Here is a 21,909-nt window from a genome sequence, read left to right as displayed (position 1 = left end):
GTAAAAAGCGCGTTTTCTTCATAAACAATGGCGGAGTGTAACGATGTCGCCATTTGATCCTAGGAAATATGAAGGTACAGTCGGTCACAGATTAAGGATGAAAGGAAAGAGAGATAATCTTTACTTTGAACGTTATTATTGTGCTCTTTTCATCTGCAATTAACGCAAATTATCTTCATTTTAAATGACCATAGGATGTTGCTCTTTGAGCGTTATCAAAGTACTTTTGTTCAACATAGTAAAAATGTTACTTATTCAGTAACTTAAATATAACTTAATGTAATAAAAAATAAATAAGTTGATATGTTTGATTTGATATGATTACTATTCACACCATTTTTATATTAATTACTAGCCGTCGCCTTGCCGAATCCGGTTAGTTTCCATTCCCGTAAGAATACGGGACACTCAAAAATAACGTGGTTTTCTGTTCTGTCAATAACGAGATTAGAAAGCCATGTAAAAGATTTTTTAAAATCAGTTCAGTAGATTCATAGATTACCCCTACAATACCAAAAACTTTACCTCTTTTTAATATTAGTATAGAAGTAAAGATTAAAATCTAATTTTCTAAGATTAGGATAATCCTAGAGCAAATAACTAATTATTTCCAATTACATGGAAGAATGTTTTATAGAAGAAAACGAATTGAACCAGCCCGTGTAAAATTTAATTAGATACAACGGTGTGTTCGGTATTTAAATTAAAAAGTTTCACCCAGAACAAAGAACATAAATTCTACACGGAAAACAGGACCACGAGAAGCTAAACAACGCCGAAATTCCAATAAGCTTAAACATAATAAAACGACGATAAAATCTGTGAAGTGACATATTTATTTTATTAGAGGGTAGAATAAAAATGCTGATAACAGTAGGTACAATTTGCGGCCGCCTGTACCCGCTGATTGGGCGACATGCCAGACTATCGGGGTTATGTGGTGCCCTCTATCTTATTATTGTTGTTTTAGAGTTCCTCATAATCTTTGACAGTGAGTGCAGGATACGTCGTAATAAAATATTGGTATTTTCTTTAGCCATCTTTTAACCTCTTTTTCGTTATTGATCATCATTATTGACAACCCATATTAGGCTCACTGTTGAGCACGAGTCTCCTCACAGAACGAGGCGGAGGGGTTGAACTAAGTCTAACCCCTAGGCTTAGTCCAACCTCTCCGGATTAATGAGCCAAATGCAGATTGGCAGAATTCACACACGTAGAAAATTGAGAAAATTCTCAAGTATGCAGGTTTCCTCACGATGTTTTTCCTTCACAGTGTGAGACACGTGATATTTAATTTCTTAAAATGCTCATAACTGAAAAGTTAAAGGTGCATGCCCCGGACCTGATTCGAACCTACACACTCCGAATCGAAGACTGGTCATATCCGCTGGACTATCACGGCTATGACTTTTGACTAACTGACTTAATAAATGGAGAAAAATATGCGATTTGTATGTATGTATGTACCTTTGCTTGTCGCGTTTTACATAAAAACTAGGTATTAATTGGATTTGGATTGTGCGAAAAAAGCATCTAACTTAATACTAATATTATAGAGATGTAAAGTTTGTGGTGTTGTAGGTAATATAATACTGATCCGATTTAGAAAATTCTTTTACCATTAGAAAGTCACGTTATTTGTGAGTACCATAGGCTACATTTTATACCGGTATTGTCACTGGGACGGGAACTAAGCGAGTAAAACCGTGGGGCGTTGTCTAGTGTGGAATATTAGAGAAAACCCAAATAGTTATATTCTTAGAAAATATCTAGTACAGAATACAGTAATAAGTATATTAGGATAAATAAGGCTGTCTAAACAACGCGATGTTTGAACAAAACGCCGCTGTAGCACTGTAATCATTATAATGGGAACAATGTAAGCTTAGGCTGCCTACACGTGCAAGATAGGCTTCTGAATTAATAATACATCAACTAAAAATGTTTGCTGAATACACACATTTACATTACCTAAAAATCTTTATTAACAGAGCTTTCTGATTTCTGAGTTTTTTATGTATGTGTAATATTGTGTTTAGAGTAGTCATAAAAGAGTAAGTTAATTATATTGTAATTAAATATTTGCATACATATTATACCTATTTACATTCTGATAAGTGCATTTAGTTAATTAGTTCAATGCCACTTAATTTTGAAGTATTATTTCAATTTAATGCGGGTCTTTATCTACCAAAATTAATATTAATGAGAAATATAGAAAAGGCTGGCGGCTTGATTTATTTGCGTATTGAATATCTGCTGGCCTATTCACTAACTTTAGTCTTTTAGCCACCTAACATAATTAACATCAAATCAATAACAACCACATCTTTGTATTTCATAAAGCCAATTGTTAACAAAAATCACAATGGAATTGTGTAATTGTGAATACGAAATCACTGACTTACAATAAAAGTCTATACTAATATATAAAGCTGAAGAGTTTGTTTGTTTGATTGAACGCGCTAATCTCAGGAACTACTGGTGAAAAATTCTTTCAGTGTTAGATAGCCCGTTCATCGAGGAAGGCTATAGGCTATATATTATCCTCGTACTCCTACGGGAACGAGAACCACGCGGGTGAAACAACGCGGCATCAGCTAGTTCATATATAATATCTAGTAAAGTTACTTAAAGTTAGTGAATAGAGTAAGTACCTTTACATTATTAGTGACTAGTATTAATAATATAATCCCGTAATATCAATCTGTCGTTCGATTGTGGTTAGCCTTACCCCCCTAATTCCTATTTCCCCCTAATTGAATATTAGTCGTTTGTTTGCTCTCGCTCTAATTATCCAGTTGCCATCATCTTAGTTAATCGGATTAGGAGCACTATGGTAATCTTTAATAAGAATGGCTTTAAGCTGGCATCTAAGCTTCGAGGTTTGAGGTGTTATTTGAGACTATATTGTATATACAGGGTGATTCGGTCTTTAGTGCGGATATTTTTTTTCGTGGTTCTGTATCATTAATAGAATATAAATCTACAAACAGTTCGATACATTTTATGTAATTTTTTTTTTAATTTATGTCTCTAAAATAACAAAATAATGTACATATTATTACTAAACAAGATATATTCAGCTTAAAAGTGATCTGGTGACGTTCTTTAGGTATCAAACGAAAATAAAATAAACGCACCCTTTAGGGTGACCCTAAAATTCTGTTCAAAAGTAAATAACTTTAGCTAACGATAATTTTGTTATTTTTGAGTTAAAAAAAAAAAGAAAAAATACGTGATCATTAAATTTTGTTTATGTACAAAATATAAAAATATCCGCACTAAAAAAATTTTCTTCCTGTAGATTGTTACAACATCATTAGCTGCTTTTAATGCCACTACAGGGCAAGTCTTCCTATCACAAAGGTGGGATTTGGAGCTTTAACCCACCACTCTGCCCTAATGCGAATTGGGTAATAATATAGAATAGAATAGAATAGAATATATCTTTATTTGTCTATTCACGAGTAATAAAATAAAATAAAATAAACAAACAGAACATACAAATATCTGGTCGTGGACAAAACAGGTATCCACCTCAGCACAATGCCACAGCGAGCTGTGGCGCTGGTTTTCAGGTGAAACCTTGTGAATATCAGACTCTGTTAAAGGCGGATTTATATTTGTCTGGCGTGTCGTGTCGTGGCGCATCAGAACAGAATCGGTATCATACATTTTGTATGGTAACGTTTACACTTATGTGTTGTGATATGTCGTGATGGGTACTGATGTGCCGCACGACACGACACGTCAGACAAATATGATTCCGCCTTTACGATCGCTATTAGATGTTAATGATACTGATCGGGACCGACGACTTAACGTGCTCTGCGGGGCACGGGGTGTGACAATACTCTTTAATACTGACTAAGAATTACACAGTATTTTTTTCAATTTCTAGAAGCAGATGCGGGAACCGTGATAGCCCGGTGGATATGACCTCTGCCTCCGATTCCGGAGGGTGTGGGTTTGAATCCGGTCCGGGGAATGCACCTCCAACTTCATGGATTCCAACTGAGAGGAGACTTGAACTCAGCAGCAGCTTCTTGAGCCGAATATGGGTTGTTGTTTATGATGATGAAGAGATGCGAGAGGATTACCAGCAAAATCTCTCTGTATCTTGCTTAAAGACCTAACCTCTATAAAACTGCACCAAGTTCTATATAAGAACGGATATCGAAAGCTGCTCTAGTAGGATCTTACAAAGTTTGCCTAGGCAGGGAGAACAACATGAGCGGAGAAGGGGAGTGCAAGTTAACTGACACGGAATTTCTTAACCCTACATCCATTGATCATAAGTCCGGGATATGCTCGCAGTTTTTCTCTGCCAACATGATGGATTTGGCATCCGCACCGTGAATCCATGGAATGCTAAGATATTCATCCCTCTCTTGATTCGGAAAACAAGGCAATTAAAATAGGTCCATGTTGATAACTAAACATAGTAGGAAACTTTTTACAGATCCCAATTTCAAATTCAAAATTCAAGCACTTTTGAAACGTCAGATTATGTTATTATGGTGATAAGTAAAGCTTTTTAGGTCGAAGTAACTTTTATTTTAAATTAACTTATATGAATATTCATAACAATTCCCAAGGTCGTTTTGGACCTGCCGTTGCATAAACAATGATTTAAAACACATTTACGACGACAATACGTTTGATGATTTTCTTCATGACAATCGTCATCAACCCATATTCGGCTCACTGCTGAGCTCGAGTCTCCTCTCAGAATGAGAGGGGTTAGGCCAATAGTCCACCACGCTGGCCCAATGCGGATTGGTAGACTTCACACACGCAGAGAATTAAGATAATTCTCTGGTATGCAGGTTTCCTCACGATATTTTCCTTCACCGATTGAGACACGTGATATTTAATTTCTTAAAATGCACACAACTGAAAAGTTGGAGGTGCAGGCCCCGGACCGGATTCGAACCCACACCCTCCGGAATCAGAGGCAGAGGTCATATCCACTGGGCTATCATGACAATCATTCCCTGAAAATTATACATTTAAATATGGCCCTGGCCTCATCTGACATCCAATAATGATTGACTTTTAATTAATAATTGACTTATAATGACGTCATGTAAAAATAGTAATAACATAATTGTAATTGTATTGTAATCTTTAAAAATGTATTTTTTTTTAATTTTTGATATAATTTTCTTGTTTTTAATATTTAACTTGTTTTTTATTTTTATTGCTTTTAGTTTATTGTAGTCTGACATTTTTTCTTTGCATTGTTTAATTTGACATTCATCGATTTTTGACAACTGTAGTATTGACATAACGAATGCTGTGACAACCTATAATTAGCTATGCAATAACTACTAGTATATTTATTCCAATGTAAATTATTAACATGTGACATTTTAACAGCTGTTGGTTATCCTAATAAAATAAATAAATCTAAATCAGATAACTGGTTTTATTGAAAAGTTTTGTTATATATACGAATCTAATCCTTTTTCGAAATCGGTTAACAAATGTACAAGTCTTTGTTAAAACCCTTAAAAAACAACTCGAACAAATTAAAACAACAACATTAGTAATATTTAATTCTTGCCCGGGCCTCGAGCCTCTGTGCGTTTTAATTAAATACCGCCATCTCTCTCTGGTGCAGGTTAAATCTTGTATTCTCTGTCTCTGTCACCGATATCGATTCAATCTTTAACCCGATTTGTTGAAGCGTGTGGAGACGGCCTAACGCCCAAAGGTCTGTTCCCCGTTCAACCGTGGATAATTGGCCCTTTATTGCTTCTTAAACTTTGCGTATAATATGATATAGCCGAGCTCAAAGCTCAGAGTGTGACGTCGAACTGAAATGTTGAATTTCTCTCGCCTTGCAATATAAATGCAACCGTTGAGTTTCATGACTCTATTTAGTAAAATCTACCTTCCAATTTTGAGGTTTTAAAAGGATCAAACTAAGCCTGATAGCCCAATGGGTATGACCTTTGCCTTCGATTCGGAGCGAGTGGATTCGAACACGGTCCAGGGCAGGTCGGAACTTTTCAGTTGTCTGCATTTTATGAAATTTAATACCACGACTCTCAAACGGTGAAGGAAAAACATCGCGAGGAAACCTGCATATGCAATGCCTCTCTGGTAGGATACGAATCAGCTCACACTGATCGGTTCATAATTTAGAAGATACGATGTTACAAACAGACAAACAAATCAAACTTAAATAACCTCTCTTTGTACGGGGTTAAAACTGAAAATCAATGTCGACAGTGTAACACACCCAGGGCTGCCGCGGCGGCACGTCCGCCTCATTACATTAATGAGTGTGCGGACGGCGCGCGAATTAATTGCTCCACTGTTGTGGCAGCCCTAGCGCTTGAGCTTTTTCAGCATTGGCTCATTAGGGAGTCAAGCGGCGTTTGGATTGGTCAATCGATTCAATAGAGCTGCTAGTTAACCTAGAAATTTGGACATTAAACGTATTTTTATACCTTACTATCGGTTTGTTTTAAAAGCCTGTAAGGCCTTCGTCCTTATAGGAAATATGAGTAAAAACCCACCACGCTTATATTGCGGACGGGTTTCTGATGATGATCAATGAAGATGATGAGAATGTTTGATTCTGTAACGATTATAACACTTTTACGTATTTCTTTTTATTTCTATAGTCCATCATCTACTTTTTTAAGCCTCTTATAGGGATTTAATGGTGATGATGATGTATTACTCTGTAACGATCATTAAACAATAACCGATACTGACGACTTAACGTGTTACTCTCACCAACTTTACTCTAGGATGCCACTGAGTATTCTTAGACGAAGAAAAATGCCCGACCCAGAATAGAACTCAGGACCTCATGTTATTTCCAATTAATTCAAACATTGAGGCAGCCCTAAACCACTAGCCAGTAGTTTGAGCTTTTTCAGCAACGGCGCCCAACTCATTTGGGAGTCAAGTGATGTTTGGTTTGTCTGAATCGATAGAGTAGACCCGCGGAGGTTAATTTATCTAGATACCGTGTGTCGTCCATATGCTTGGATAAGCATTTATAAACAGTGTTGTGGCTAAGGTTTAAAATTCTTTGCTCTAGCAATTCAATTCAGATAGTTTTTTTTACTAAAGTTGGTTTGTATTAATTGTTTAATAACTTTGTATATATTTTTATTTCTGAGGGTAGTAAATTGAAATAAAAGTTAATAATAAATTATCCACTCTTTGACACAAATTGTATTTTGGTACTTAGATGGATAGATCGTTAGAGAATGAATTTGGCTTAATTTTGTCACAAAAAAAGTAATAGGGGTCGAAAATTGTGAAAACTTGGGGTCAAAGGGAATTCTTCTTAATTTAGTTTATAAAATTTATTATTTCTCACATATTTGATGAAACCGTAATTTCGAATATACGTATGTGATAATTTTTTAATGGAATTTTAAAAACGAATTTTCTATTTTAGTATATTTTAGGTTGAAATTGAATGAATGGCTTTTATATAGTCTTTTTTATTAGTAACTATAAATCGTTGTAATTTCGAGCAAGTCATTTGTACATATGAAATAGAAAGGTCATCACCCGCTTCTTGTACCGAAGCACATGTTTCCGATCTATTCCATTCTGAATGCTTCTTTTTGCTGGTTCATGCTTGATTCGCTTGCCCCGAGTTATAAGTTACAGCGATTTATAACAACAACACTGTTTACGAATACCAGATACCTGGTATGCAAGTTTACTCACGATGTCTTTCCTTCACTGTTTGAGACACGTGATATTTAATTTCTTAAAATGCACACAACTGAAAGGCACATGCCCCAGACCAGATTCAAACACACACCATCGGGAATCGGAGGCAGAGGTCAAATGGGCTATCACGCTCAATATCATATTGATTATTACAATCACATTGTTGTATGTATTCTAACATAAGTAGCGCTTATAATGGATTCTGAAACGATGTCATCATAATGGGGATTTTTGATATTTGGTCGTAGTGTATACATAGAAGGAAATGAGTATAATTAATAGACACACCGGAGTTTTACAACAACATAATGCAAGAAGGTTACACAAAGATTTATCGCCTTGCCTACAATTGCCAATCCGCATTGGGCCAGCGTGGTGGACTATTTGGTCCAACCCCTCTTATTCTCAGAGGAAACTTGAGCTCAGCAGTGAGCCGAACATGGGTTGATAATCTTATTCATAAAACGCTATCTCTTACATTTCGTACCGCGCCACAAAAATATGATTAATGTCAGTGCTGATAACAAGTTTGCGCTTGCAGAACGCTTAAACGCTGGTAAAGCAGAAGATCAAAGGCTTTTCATGTCTTCATTACCGTGTACTACAAGAACACGCTTCCGCCTTTAATGAATTAAATGTTGGAAAAATCATTTCTCTTTTGCCCGAAAATATTTTATACAGCGAATCCTGTGATACCCACACCGTGGTCTTTCTACAAAAGCTGATAAGCCGAAAGTTCGAATCCGGTCCGGGGCATGCACCTCCAACTTTTCAGTTGTGTTCATTTTAAGAATTTAAATATGACGTGTCTCAAACGGTGAAGGAAAACATCGTGAGGAAACCTGCATACCAGAGAATTTTCTTTATTCTCTGCGTGTGTGAAGTCTACCAATCCGCGTGGTGGACTATTGACCTAACCCCTCTGATTCTGAGAGGAGACTCGAGCTCAAGAGTGAGCCGAGTATGATGGGTTGATAATGAGTGGCTATCCACAATTTCGTCTATGTAAAGCTGTAAATTTTTGTTTTTCACAAATCCCTCAGAAATTATGGATTTTTTGAGGAATAAAGAGTAGCCTTTATTTTCCTCAACAACCTACACCTGCCAATGCCATTTCGTTTCAACCATTTCAGAGCTGCCTTCACACACGCAGTGTGTGTGTGACTCGCTCTCACACACTCTTTTTTCATTCTCGACAAAAAAAACGTTTGCCGAATTCGCAAAAAAATGCTCTGTAATAGGTATCTTTTTTGCGATCCATATAAAAGTGGAGTGAGAGTGCTAGAATGGTGACCCCGCACTAGTAAGCGCAGTGTTGGACGACCCCCCACCAGGTGGACTGACAACATCAAGCGAGTCGCAGGGATTCGCTGAATGCAGGCTCAGTATCGTGATGTTTGGAAGTCCCTACAAAAGGCCTATGTCCTGCAGTGGACGTCCATCGGCTGATATGATGATGATGATGTATAGGTGTCTATTAAAGTGCGTTTTTTGAGTTTCGTGTTCAATTTGCACTTTGATACACTAAACTATACGCTTATACGTTCTATTTCCTTGCACTTCGCATCTTTTCACTTTAACAATTACCTTAGATAGTATCAGTTAAGTGAATTTAACCGACTGTAAATAGTGGTGATGTAGACTAAGTAACACTCGCGGTTTAATCTCCTAGCGCGAGGGTACTGGGTAATGGAATGTATGCAGGAAAATTACTATCAAGTAGGGGGGGAATTACTTTGTGCTCATTTTAGTGCACTTTTAGTGTTATTTATGTTACTCGTAAGTATTTGGGACATAGAAAAACAGAACTACAGAGGGTAGTGTCGCCTACATATGGATAAAGTAATAATTAGCCAACGCCCCGCAGTTTCGCCTGCCCAGCTCTCGTTCCCGTGGAAATACAAGGATAAAACATAATCTATACCACTCATAAATAACGCAGCTTGGTACAAGAATTTTCAATATTGGTGCAGTAGATCTAGAGATAGATCATCACGATCTCAAAAAATAATATGATATTTTACACACATTCTCAGGTACGCAGAGGTATTCTCATAATGTTTTTCCTTTACTGTTTAAGACACGTGAAATGTATTTTCTTAAAATGCATTTAACTGAAAGTTGGAGGTGCATGCTTCGGACCGAATTCGAACTATCGTTCTCTCGAGTTCCGAGAGAGATCATCATCATCAGACATCCGAGTTAATGTGGAGGGAAGGTTAGTATAAAAAGAGGCTATTCGATGACTGGAGCTCAGTTGTTTGTTAGACAGCATAGACACCGTCACGCTGCCAGTCGCGTCAGTGATTTTGTGCAATAATATTTTGTACTGTAATTGTTTATCATAAATTGTTTGGTGTGGGCATGGAAAACATGTCCTAGCATTCTGAAAGGATCCTTTAAACGTACTTCCAAAGTCCTGGGACCTGCTCGAGGTGTTTCCTCTGCCACAAAATAATGGTACAATCACTATCGCTGCTACCCGTCACGACATAAGAGGTCATATCTACTATACTATCATGCTGTTGTATGTATCATCATCATCGAGCTCGAGTCTCCTCTCAGAATGAGAGGGGTTAGGCCAATAGTCCACCACGCTGGCCCAATGCGGAATGGTAAACTTCACACACACAATTTTTACCAGATATTTTTCTAAATTCTATAAACCTGAGAATTTTCTAAATTCTCTGGTATGAAGGTTTCCTCACGATGTTTTCCTTCACCGTTTGAGACACGTGATATTTTATTTCTTAAAATGCACACAACTGAAAAGTTGGAGGTGCAGGCACTGGACTGGATTCGAACCCACACCCTCCGGAATCGGAGGCAGAGGTCATATCCACTGGTCTATCACGGCACTGTTGTATGTATACAGATCACGTAATACTAAATTAGATGTTCCATTTACTCATACTCCTCGTACAACTGAAAATAGCACTTTAAAATACGTCAAATCCACGTTAGCTCGTGGACGCCATGTTGGGAAATGCGGAAAATGCGGGGAATATGATAATTCGGCGCGGACGAGCGGTTGTTTATACGCTCTCTTAGTTTTTAAACTAAAAATAGTGTTTTTTTGTCGGCTTTTGTATGTATTTCAATGCAAAATTTGTTTTAAAAGAACGTCAGAAATAGCGTTGGCAATGCCCATTTTTTTAATTCCCCACAAATCGAGGCAAATTCTCCACATGTAGAAACCAAGGAAAAAAGTGACTTAATGTGGTTTTTATATAGATAATAAGAATATATCTAATGGACAGTAGGATAGACAGAAAATAGATTTAAAACTTGATATTAAAAATTTTAAAATTCTTGTCAACTTTATCTATACTAATATATATCTATACTAATATATAAAGAATAAAACTTTGTTTGTATGTTTGTTTGTTTGTTTGTTTGATTGTAAAGAATAGGCTCAAAAACTACTGGACCGGTTTTAAAAATTCTTTCACCATTCAAAAGCTACATTATCCACAAGTAACATAGGCTTAATTTTATTTTGGAAAAAATAGGGTTCCGTAAGATATTTGGGATTTTCGGACACAAGGTGTAAAAAATCTACCAGAAAAGTTGGGTAGGGGTAGGTTGGAGTAGGTTAGGGGTAGAGATAGGCTAGGGGTTGGGTAGGTGTTGGGTAGGGGTAGGGTAGCGGTAGGATAGGGGTACTTGAAAGTTTACATCGAGTTTCACGCGGACGAAGTCGCGGGCGTCGGCTAGTTAATAATACAGACAATCGATTTCTACTTTCTTCTCAATATAAGTAGATAGATAGATGCCCATTACATTATATGCATAGTAAAACACAACTGCAATCCATTTCCTAGTATCATAATTTAGAATTATCACAAAATATAGCCGCTATTTTGCTAAATCGTCGTCCAAAGTCGACGCGACTCGTGGGCGTGCCCACGCCGTGATGGGCGCATTCGGTTGCCGGTCACGTGGGCGCTGTTAATGTACAGTTGGCCAGCGGTCACCTTACACAGCGAGATTTAGTCGACGCTGGTTTATTGGATGAGCGGACATTGGCTGCGAGACTTTCATTCATAATAAAACTTTGGGGAGCTTTACTGACTATTCTGTACGTTAGTACACTTTATTATGCTTCTAGGGACGCCCATGACTTCGTACGTGGTACAAATAGTCACATTTCAGATTGTCTTACGTTTAATCATCGGATTTTATATAAATATGAGCAACTATCCTAATTTTGGCTATTTTATTTTATCAGGTTTTTGTAAGACAAAACTTAGCCTTCACCTAGATTAACATAAGTTAGTATAATTTAACTGCTAAAACTGCAAACAAATATAACTCAAAAGGTAACTGACTGAATGACTAACATAGTGATCTATGAACGCACAGCCCAAACCACTGGACGGATCGGGCTGAAATTTAGCATGCAGGTAGATATTATGACATAGGCTTCCGCTAAGGAAGGGATTGTGATCAATTCTACCCCCCAAGGGGATAAAACAGGGGATGAAAGTTTGTACTCTGTCAATGTCAATGTCTGTGCTCTGGATTTTACTCTGGATTAACACATAGGCTACTCTTCATCGCGGAAAACTAATTCTTTTTTTTAATATTTGTCTGCCTTTTTTTTCGAGCAGCTCTGGAATAGCTGAAACGAAATGGCACTGGAAGATGGAGGAGGTTATAGAGGGAAATAAAGGCTACTTCTGCAAAAATCCATGGTTTCTGAGGTATTTGTGAAAAACATAACTTTACGTGTAGTCAGAGGATTAATTTTACTAATAAAAAAGTAACATTCACAGTTGCACTTGTCATTTTACTGACTGCAATTAATAAAAGTAATATAGACGAAATCCTGGATGACCACTAGTAGAGTAAAATGAATTATGTTGAAATTTCGACCACTCGTCGACCATTAGACCAAATAAATGCCTAAAAAGTAAAACAAATGCCGCTAAGTTATGAAGCAAACGCTCCATACAAAGAGTGAATGTGCTGAAACACTATGTCGGTAGTTTTTCATACATCTTTGTTCTAACCGCTTTGGCCCCTGTTTGTTTTCCCTGTGGAAACTGCTGAACGTGATTGGAAAGGAGATTTTTCCGAAAAAAATTCTCGGGAAAAATATATTTGAGCGAAAACTCGCGAATTTGAAAGACGGAGGGAGTTGTTTTATTTAGTTTGTTATGTATGTGTGTGGAATGAGAAATTGTTTTAAAAAAATACGACTTTAAAAACAAATACCTGCAGAGTAAATAGACCAGTACTGTTTTGTGGTTTTGTTCTAGAGTTTTGATTTTAATTATTTTTTACGAAAACTAAAATAAAAACTGTTTAAGACAACGTATTACTATCTCATACATAACACATAAAGTTGTTATATGAGACCCCAGTGTGATACGAAATATTCGTCATCAACCCATATTAGGCTCACTGCTGAGCTCGAGTCTCCTCTCAGAATGAGAGGGATAAGGCCAATAGCTACGAAATATAAAATTTAGAAATTAACATAATATCAAAATTCGTTTATTTTATTTAGGCTTAGTTTACAAGCACTTTTGAAATGTCAGGATTATGTCATAATTAAATTTAATCTAATGGTGGTAAATAATAGTCGATAACTTAAAATTAAAGTTACGAGGGTTCCAAACGGCGCTTTGGTCCGAGAAGAGCCCACAACAAACTCAGCCAAGGTTTATTTTTTTGTTTACCACCATTTTACAAACTTATTTGAAACTAAGCACACAGTCGTATAATACAGTTCAACACCAAGCTTTTTTATCATTTATATAATCATTAACACTATAGTAAGATTTTCCTAAAAGCTTGCGTTTAATAAACACTTTGTAGTTATTGAGAGACATTCCATTGGCTTCAGGTGGCAGTTTATTATAAAAACGTATGCAATTGCCCTTAAAAGAATCACAAATTTTTGCCGTGTGGTATACAGTGGCTATGATTACAAATCCCCGAAATCATACTGATTGTGGGGTTATGTTAGTTCGTGGGATACGATACGAGGATATAATATCTTAATGTTACTCCCTAATAATAAAGCTTTGTATTGGTTAAATCTCCAATTCCGGAGGGTGTGGGTTCGAATCCGGTCCAGGGTATGCACCTCCAACTTTTCGGTTATGTGCATTTTAAGAAATTAAATATCACGTGTCTCAAACGGTGAAGGAAAAACATCGTGAAAAAACTTGCATACCAGAGATTTTTCTTAATTCTCTGCGTGTGCGAAATCTGCCAATCCGCATTGGGCCATCGTGGTGGACTATTGGCCTAACCCCTCTCATTCTGAGAGGAGACTCGAGTTTAGCAGTGAGGCAAATATGGGTTGATGATGATGATGATTGGTTAAATCAATCCAGTACATTCAGAGCTTACTCAATTCAGATAAATCAATCAAATATCACCTCTTTATAATATTAGTATTTATTTAAATTGCTTGTAGACAACTTCTCAATACTAAACTTAGGTAAGTTGATTACAACCCCGTGCCCCGGAGAGCACGTCAGCATTCGCAAGTTCGTTACACGCCCGTGCCCCGCAGAGCACGTAAAGCCGTTAAAGCGACCGCGTATCGGTATATTACAGACGAGTGGACATGTCCGTCACATATATAACCCATATCGACGGGTCCGTAAATTACCAACACACGGCGCAAGGCTGCTGATTTTAAAGCGCGTGACTTGAATTTACCCAAATTACCCAATTTGAAAATTTGGGTTATTTCCGGTAGCCTAACTCTCAATGAGTTTGACCAATATAATAAATAGAATTAAAAACAAATAATGTTATTCACCTTATTTTACCTATTATTATCCTATTTACCCAAATTTCCAATAAATTAATATTACAAAGCGAAGTTGGTATGTATTTTAATATGCTATAGTCTATAACTTAAATATTTAGGTACGTAGTAGTCTACTTTATAGTATTGTATATATATATATCTGTGGTTTCCGAAGCTGGTGTCATAGTTATAATTTTTATTTATATTACTATTATGATAATATGATTGTGTACTATGATGTTGTTTGTAAGCCCTCAATAAAATAAAATAAAATAAAAAAAAAACTTCCCACCGGACTGCGAAAATTTATAATAGAAAAAGTATAAGAGTATTTTTTTAAATTCTTCTTTAAAGAATACTAAATAAATAAATTCTACCAAATCTCACCCTCCTTTCCAATCTCAATTGTGGTCAGAACCAAAAAGTATAAAAGTAAAGATTACAATCTCATAGCTAATTTTTACGTATTACGTAAGTAATAGAGATTCTATCAATCGCTTACGGTCTCAATGGAGATTAGTGTACAGACAACATATACTCACATAGCACGTTAATGGTGTGTGTGGCCACCACATTCTCCGTCAGCTGACCATTGATGCCGTGGCAGACCACGACCACGGAGCGCCGGTTCGGTTCCACCACCACCGTTATGTTGGACGTGGTGATCCAGCCACCTGGAGAAGATAACCATTATACATAAGCACACAAGTTCAGTCATAAGCCAAGCGCGTTTTACCTTAGAGTGATTTCAGACTAGTGTAATTTTTTGCGCGTATAGAGTCGTTTCAGCCGCTTCAAAATACCGGACTCGCGTAAACCGGCATATTTCGGCGTGTTCGCTCGAACCGGTGGTGTCATGACAGTTTTTTTTATTTTTTTCTGATTGTGTAAGTGTCGTAGGCTCCTTATGGGACCTCAGCGGCGTCACCGGGGGGTAATGTCGTGACAGTATCAACATGGATTCTGATGAAGAAACATACAAGCGGCTCGCGTTTCGCGTTACGCTCGTACGAGTTGAGCGTGTGCCAAAAGCCTAAGTGCACAATCCAAAAACGAGCTCATACGCGCGTATACGCTAGTCTGAAACCGCTCTTACGCCAAACATAAACTAACCTTGTCATCAGATGAGATTATGGGCAAGCGGGAACCTATTTAATCTATTATACAGGGTGCTCAATAAATAATGGATAACACTAAAGTGGAAGATTCGCCACCGTAAAACCGTAGAGTGACCAAGTAATTTTATTTAGCTTTTTTTTAATTTTTTCCTGTCAGATAATTTATATCGGTTTTTTTAATGCTGGGGTTTTTTTTTTATTCTTTACAAGTTAGCCCTCGACTACAATCTCACCTGATGGTAAGTGATGATGCAATCTAAGATGGAAGCGGGCTAACTAACGGGAGGAGGATGAAAATCCACACGGCTTTCGGTTTCTACACGACATCGTATCGGAACGCTAAACTGTTTGGCGGTACGTCTTTGTCGGTAGGGTGGCAACTAGCCACGGCCGAAGCATCCCACCAACGAGACCTGGAGCAATTAAGAAAATCTCAACCGGCCCAGCTGGGGATCGAACCCAGGACCTCCGTCTTGTAAATCCACCGCACATACCACTGCGCTACGGAGGTCGTCGAAATACTCGTAGTAAAAGGGTTTTACCCTTTGGGTACGGAACTCTAAAAATGTTACACTAGAAAAATGTAAAATACCTTCAGGAGATATAAAGGTCCTGTTGCTGGCGTCTCGATGGTGTTTGCCCAACACCAGCCACTTGATGTCTGCGGCGGGGTTGGAGGGGGCGGTGCTGCAGCTGAGGGGCACGGGGTCTCCCACGCGCGCTTCCGAGGGGCCGGAGATTGTCACGTGGAGGGGGGCGACTGGGGACGAAGGGGCATCGTCAGCGTCATCATCATATTTATATATATATTACACGTAATAAAAGTACGTTAATTAGGAGTAGTTTTTATGATATAAAATACATATAAAGTCATGGTTAAAGTTTTCGAAATCGCAGGCAACTGCAAAAAAGACGTATTTCAGTTATTTAGATTTTAACATTCTATTCCTAAACCGATTTCCTTGAAATTAAATGTTACCAATCGTAAATTTTTAAACAAAGAAAGAATTTTTAAAATTGGTTAATAAACGGCGAAGTTATGAGGTAACAAACATTGAAAGACAATTGAGTTTCCTTCTTTTTTTGAAGTCGGTTAAAATTGATTTATATTGTTTTCAACAATGTTAGCTACATTTTTCAATGAATTATTCCATTTTTTAAGAAATTAAATATCATGTGTCTCAGACGGTAAAGGAAAACATTGTGAGGAAACCTGCATACCAGAGAGTTTTCTTAATTCTCTGTGTGTGTAAAGTCTGAGCCAGCGTGGTGGACTATCGGCTTAACCTATCTCATTCTGAGAGGAGACTCGAGCTCAGCAGTAAGCCGAATATGGGTTGATAACGAAGTCTGGGGCTTGTAAGTACATATAAAAGAAAAACGACTAAGAATCAGGAACTTTTGTAAGTTGATTAAATATTAAAAACTCACGTTTAGCAACGTTTTTATATACTTTGATTTGTAATTTCGTGAACGTACAGCGAAACATCATGGCTCCGGGAATAATTCCTTTTAGATCATGAATTTTATATCATCCTTTCTTTTAAATGAGAATTTTTCTTAGAAGCGATCTCGAGATTGAACGAACGAGGAAAAACGTACACTGTATCTCTTTTTAATATCTAAAAGTATTACAGATTAAGGAGCCTACTCCACCAAGCGTACAGTTTGCTCCCGACTACCGAGGGCATGATTTTTATAGCTTGCAAATTCGTTCGTAACTCTCGATGGTCCTCGCGGGCCGGGAGGGGGTAGCGATGCCCCGCGCGCTCGACTTCATACCCGTGCAGTCCTATTTCTCAGTTTTGCGGCAATGTAATACAAGTAAAGCCTAGCCTGAGCCTACAGTGTGCCTAGTGGGAGTTTTCAATATTTTCATACTGTTACTATCGCGTTAACGTAAACGCGAATTTATATGGGATTTTTTGACTGAACAGTTGTGCAGTAGTGCCACTATACTACAGCCTTTCTTGATGAATACCGTTTACAAACAAAGAAATTAGAAATGACTTAATTATTTTAATAATTAAAATACATTTTATAAACAAATCATATGTATGATTTGTTTATAAAATGTAATATAAAATATATAACCCATATCTAATTGCTTTAAGCTTATTAAGCAGATGTTAGCGACGCAAATACTACACTTGTTATTTAATCTGTGCTTTACAATAAAGAGGCAAAAACGCAGCGTATATGGTGACAGCATACGTCATTCTTTGACAGGCATTTAAACATACAAACCAACGACTTTTACGCCTAGCGCCTAACCGTCACCATATACGTTCCCGTTTTAAGCGGTTTTTAACAAGTAAACCTGTGTTTTATTAAGCCTGGCCCTTACAGCAGAATTATTTTCATTAATTTAAAACCAAGTTAATTATAATTATTATTGGTGTGAAATGACTAGTGATTTATACCCTCATTTTTAATTTGTTTGTTGGTAAACAGTATTCATCAAGAAAGGCTGTAGTATAGATGGCGCTGTTTCAATTCCTTAGAAATTCGCGTTTACGTTAACGCGATAGTAACAGTATCAAACTGCCACTAGGCACTCAGGTATCTTCAAATTCGTTTTTTTTATATCAATATGAGTCAGAAAAGAGGACACTAAACTACTCTACAAAATAAACTGAGTAACTCTTTTCCATAAGTTATAATTTCGTGAATGTTCAGTGAAACAGCGAAACACTTATTCCGGGAATAGGTAATTCATTTTAGATCATGAATTTTATATTAGCCTTTCTTTTAAATGAGATTTTTTCTTAGAAGTTATCTCGAGATTGAAAGGATTAGGGAATACGTAGGCTATATTTTTTTAAATGCCTCGTTGGTTCAGTGATTAGTCCATGTGACCTCATATCTTGAGGTCCTGGGTTGGAGTCCTGGGTCAGTCTATAAAATACTGAGCTTTCCTTTTTTTCTAGAAATTTTCAGCCTGGAGTTGGGTCCTATGCGGAGGGAGGCCTAGTAGTAGGCCTTTAAAATAGGCTGATGATGATGATGATGGTCTCTGATTGATATTTAAAAAGCATTACAGATTAGAGAGGACATATTACGAGTATTCCTGAATTTATCACGCCTTTAGGTAACATTAACTGTACAAATCGTAATCAATTAGATACATGATGAAACTAGTGAACGCCCGCAATTTCGTCCGCGTGGAATGCAGTTTGTCACAAATCCCGCGGGAACCATAGATTTTCCCGGAATGAAAAGTAGCCTATGTGTTAATCCAGAGTAAAGTCTATTTCCATTCTAAACTTCAGCCAAATCGCTTCAGTAGCTGCAGCGTAAAAAAGGAACAAACATACTTACACACTAACACACTTACATACTTTCACACACACTTACTTTCGCCTTTATAATATTACACTAATATTAAATAATATAAAAAAATTAAAATCGCTACCGCTTCCGCTCCGCTCTATTTAATGTGACTAACACCTTAAACTTTTATATAAGAGTCGAGTTTCAAACCCACAATTGGCCAGAATTGGTACAAAGTTACCATTCTTATTCCAAAGGATTATTTCCAAAGAATTCATTGAAAAGTTCAACTGAATCGATTTTTCTTGAATATAACATTATAAAAATCCAGAAAAGACTTTTGTATGACCGCAAATTGATTATGCGAAAGTCAGATTCTTAGCTTAAAGGTTCCGTATTCCGTTTTCCAACTTGGGATTGGTTTGAAACTATGTTCAAAGTAAAAACTCGCTTACTTTTCATTTTCTTTTCTTTGATTGGAATAGAAAAGAAATTCATAGAACCGTGGCTAGTGTAAGAGTTCTATGAATTTCATAGAATAGTCTTTAGATAGGTCTATGCTATATTGATATGTGCTCATGTGGGTCTATAGGATCGCTCAGTGTTGATAGCTTAGCTTAGCTTTGGTGGCAAGGGTTTATATTTAAAGGCTAGTTTTGACCTACTACCTTCTAAATGAATATCTTGAAAATGAAGATATCTTAGCGGTTTAAGCGAGGTAAGTAGGTAAAGCCCCAATAGCTAAAGAGTAAGAGGACCGGACTTAGCACGCAGTGATCATAGGTTCAAATTCGCCCGATGGACTATTGTTAAAGTTACTCCTAGCCCAGTCTTTCGGATTAATTGGAAGGAAAGAGAATATCGTTTATACACTTATACAGTGTGTTCAATAAATAGCACGACACACTCTACAGGATGATAGCTAACATCATTAACTAATAAATTAATGAGATATTTACAAATAGAGAGAAGTCAATTTTCCGTGAGTAGCTTCATTTTGATGAGACTCTCAATTTTTTTACTTAGGAAAATTCTTGATTCTGGTAGCTAACTGGGTTACCAGGTAATGAAAATTTCTGAGCGTCGGAAATAGACAATTTACCACGCAATTTGTAGACATTGTGATTGTTAAGTTGTATAACTATTAATTAAGCAATAGTAAAAAAAAACATCTGGTTAGTAACAACTTTTGATAAACTACCTTCCTCCCAACTTGTATCAATTAGGTATTAAAAGTTGTTACTAACCTATACTATGAGTATATAGCATGCACCTGCAATCAATGTATTCAATCATTGTCAACCACAGTTTCTACGTTGATTGATTGATTGATTGATTGATAAGCTCTAATACAACGATCCAACGTCAATAAAAAGCGGGTCCATCGGGGGCTATCCTCTAGTCGTATATCCGGTTAAATCCGACCCCGTAAGCCCGGGATGTGTGTAAAGGGATTTGCCCTAAATGGGTTATTCGATTCGACTGTAACACCGGGACGCGTCGCCTATTTTTCACTCATGTCCAAACTTCGGCGCAGATATATGGACGAGTATTTTGCCTAAGAAAGCACTCTTTGCAAACTTTTCACCTAAAGTGACAATGGCGCGGAATCAGGGTTGCCAGGTGAGGGAAATTTTATATTGATACACATATTTTACGTTAAGTTGAGGGAACAAGCGAGATTATCATAACTATAACCAGCCTATTTTAATTTTAACGGCCTGTCTTAGGAGTACGACGGGCAGCTGAAAAGTTTTGATCATACTACAGCCTTTCTTGATGAGTAATGTTTACCAACAAACAAATTAAAAATGAGGGTATAAATCACTAGTCATTTCACACCTAATAATAATTATAATTGACTTGTCCTTGTATTAATGAAAATAAATTTCACTAATAAGCTTAGAACAATTAAATATGGTTCACATATTTTATGCCCCCACCCTGTCCCTATAAAAGCCCATGCCACTTTTCATAAATCTGGCTATCATATACAAAAAACATTTTTACAATTGACTGGTAATTACAGAGATTAGCGCGTTTCAACAAACATTAAGGTGACGAAAGAACAAACTTTTACGATTTATATAACTACTAGCCGACGCTAGGCGGTTTCACCCGCGTAGTTCGCGTTCCCGTGGGAATATGGGTTTAATCCCGTGGGAACAGAATTCGACTCATAAATAGTATTGGTAAAATAATTTTAAAAATCGGTTCAGTAGGTACAGATTCAGAGAGACAACCTTACAAACTTTACTTCTTAATAATATCAGTATAGATTATTAGACATATTAAATATAACGTGTCTCAGACGGTGAAGGAAAGACATCGTGAGGAAACCTGCTTATCAGAGAATTTTCTTAATTATCTGCATGTGTGAAGTCTGCCAATCCGCATTGGGCCTGCGTGGTGGACCTTGGCCTAACCCCTCTCATTCTGAGAGGAGACTCGAGCTCAGCAGTGAGCCGAATATGATTAGACATAATACACATAAAAATTTAAAATACCATTGTCAGATTTATCAAACACTGTTATTAATCCCCCATATCAATAGCACGGTTCAGAAAGCCGCATACGGATTTACGAATAGCAGATTTGGTTGTTTTCATGCCGATGAAAAGCACTCCAAACCAAAAAACTTTGATTGACAGCTCGGAATGGTTTCCACGGAGCGTCCCTATGCTCCATTCGCCGACCTTTAATCAACTAAGTGCGTGAAAATAGTTTTTTTTTATTATCACACTAACAGCTGTGGATTAGATTGTGAATATGTGGATTTTAGTTCACTTTTTCAATAACTAATACTAAAAACCTCCGAAGTTCGTGAAATTATTAATTACCTCTCTTCTCGAATACGTACGTACGTTATCAACCTATATACGGCTCACTGCTGAGCTCGAGTCTCCTCTCAGAATGAGAGGGGTTAGGCCAATAGTAAACCACACTGGCCCAATGCGGATTGGCAGACTTCATATACGCAGAGAATTAAGAAATTCTCTGGTATACAGGTTTCCTTCACCGTTT

At 37.1% G+C, this 21,909-nt stretch overlaps 1 protein-coding gene across 2 annotated transcripts in view; it reads right to left on the bottom strand.

Moving 5' to 3' along the window:
* Window positions 1-21,909, bottom strand: part of LOC112046067 (nephrin) — a 301,409-nt gene that overhangs the window by 37,397 nt on the left and 242,103 nt on the right. For both annotated transcript variants that reach the window (XM_052886726.1, XM_052886727.1), the window contains exons 10-11: window positions 16,205-16,372; window positions 15,037-15,168 (exon numbers count right to left, since the gene is read on the bottom strand). In XM_052886726.1, coding sequence (XP_052742686.1) covers window positions 15,037-15,168; window positions 16,205-16,372 — 300 coding nt within the window. The remainder of the gene's footprint in view (window positions 1-15,036; window positions 15,169-16,204; window positions 16,373-21,909) is intronic.

The sequence above is a fragment of the Bicyclus anynana genome, chromosome 18 (assembly GCF_947172395.1).
Source record: "Bicyclus anynana chromosome 18, ilBicAnyn1.1, whole genome shotgun sequence".
Lineage (NCBI taxonomy): Eukaryota > Metazoa > Arthropoda > Insecta > Lepidoptera > Nymphalidae > Bicyclus > Bicyclus anynana.
Note: the sequence above shows the minus strand (reverse complement) of the source record. Positions and strands in the feature narration are given on the sequence as shown.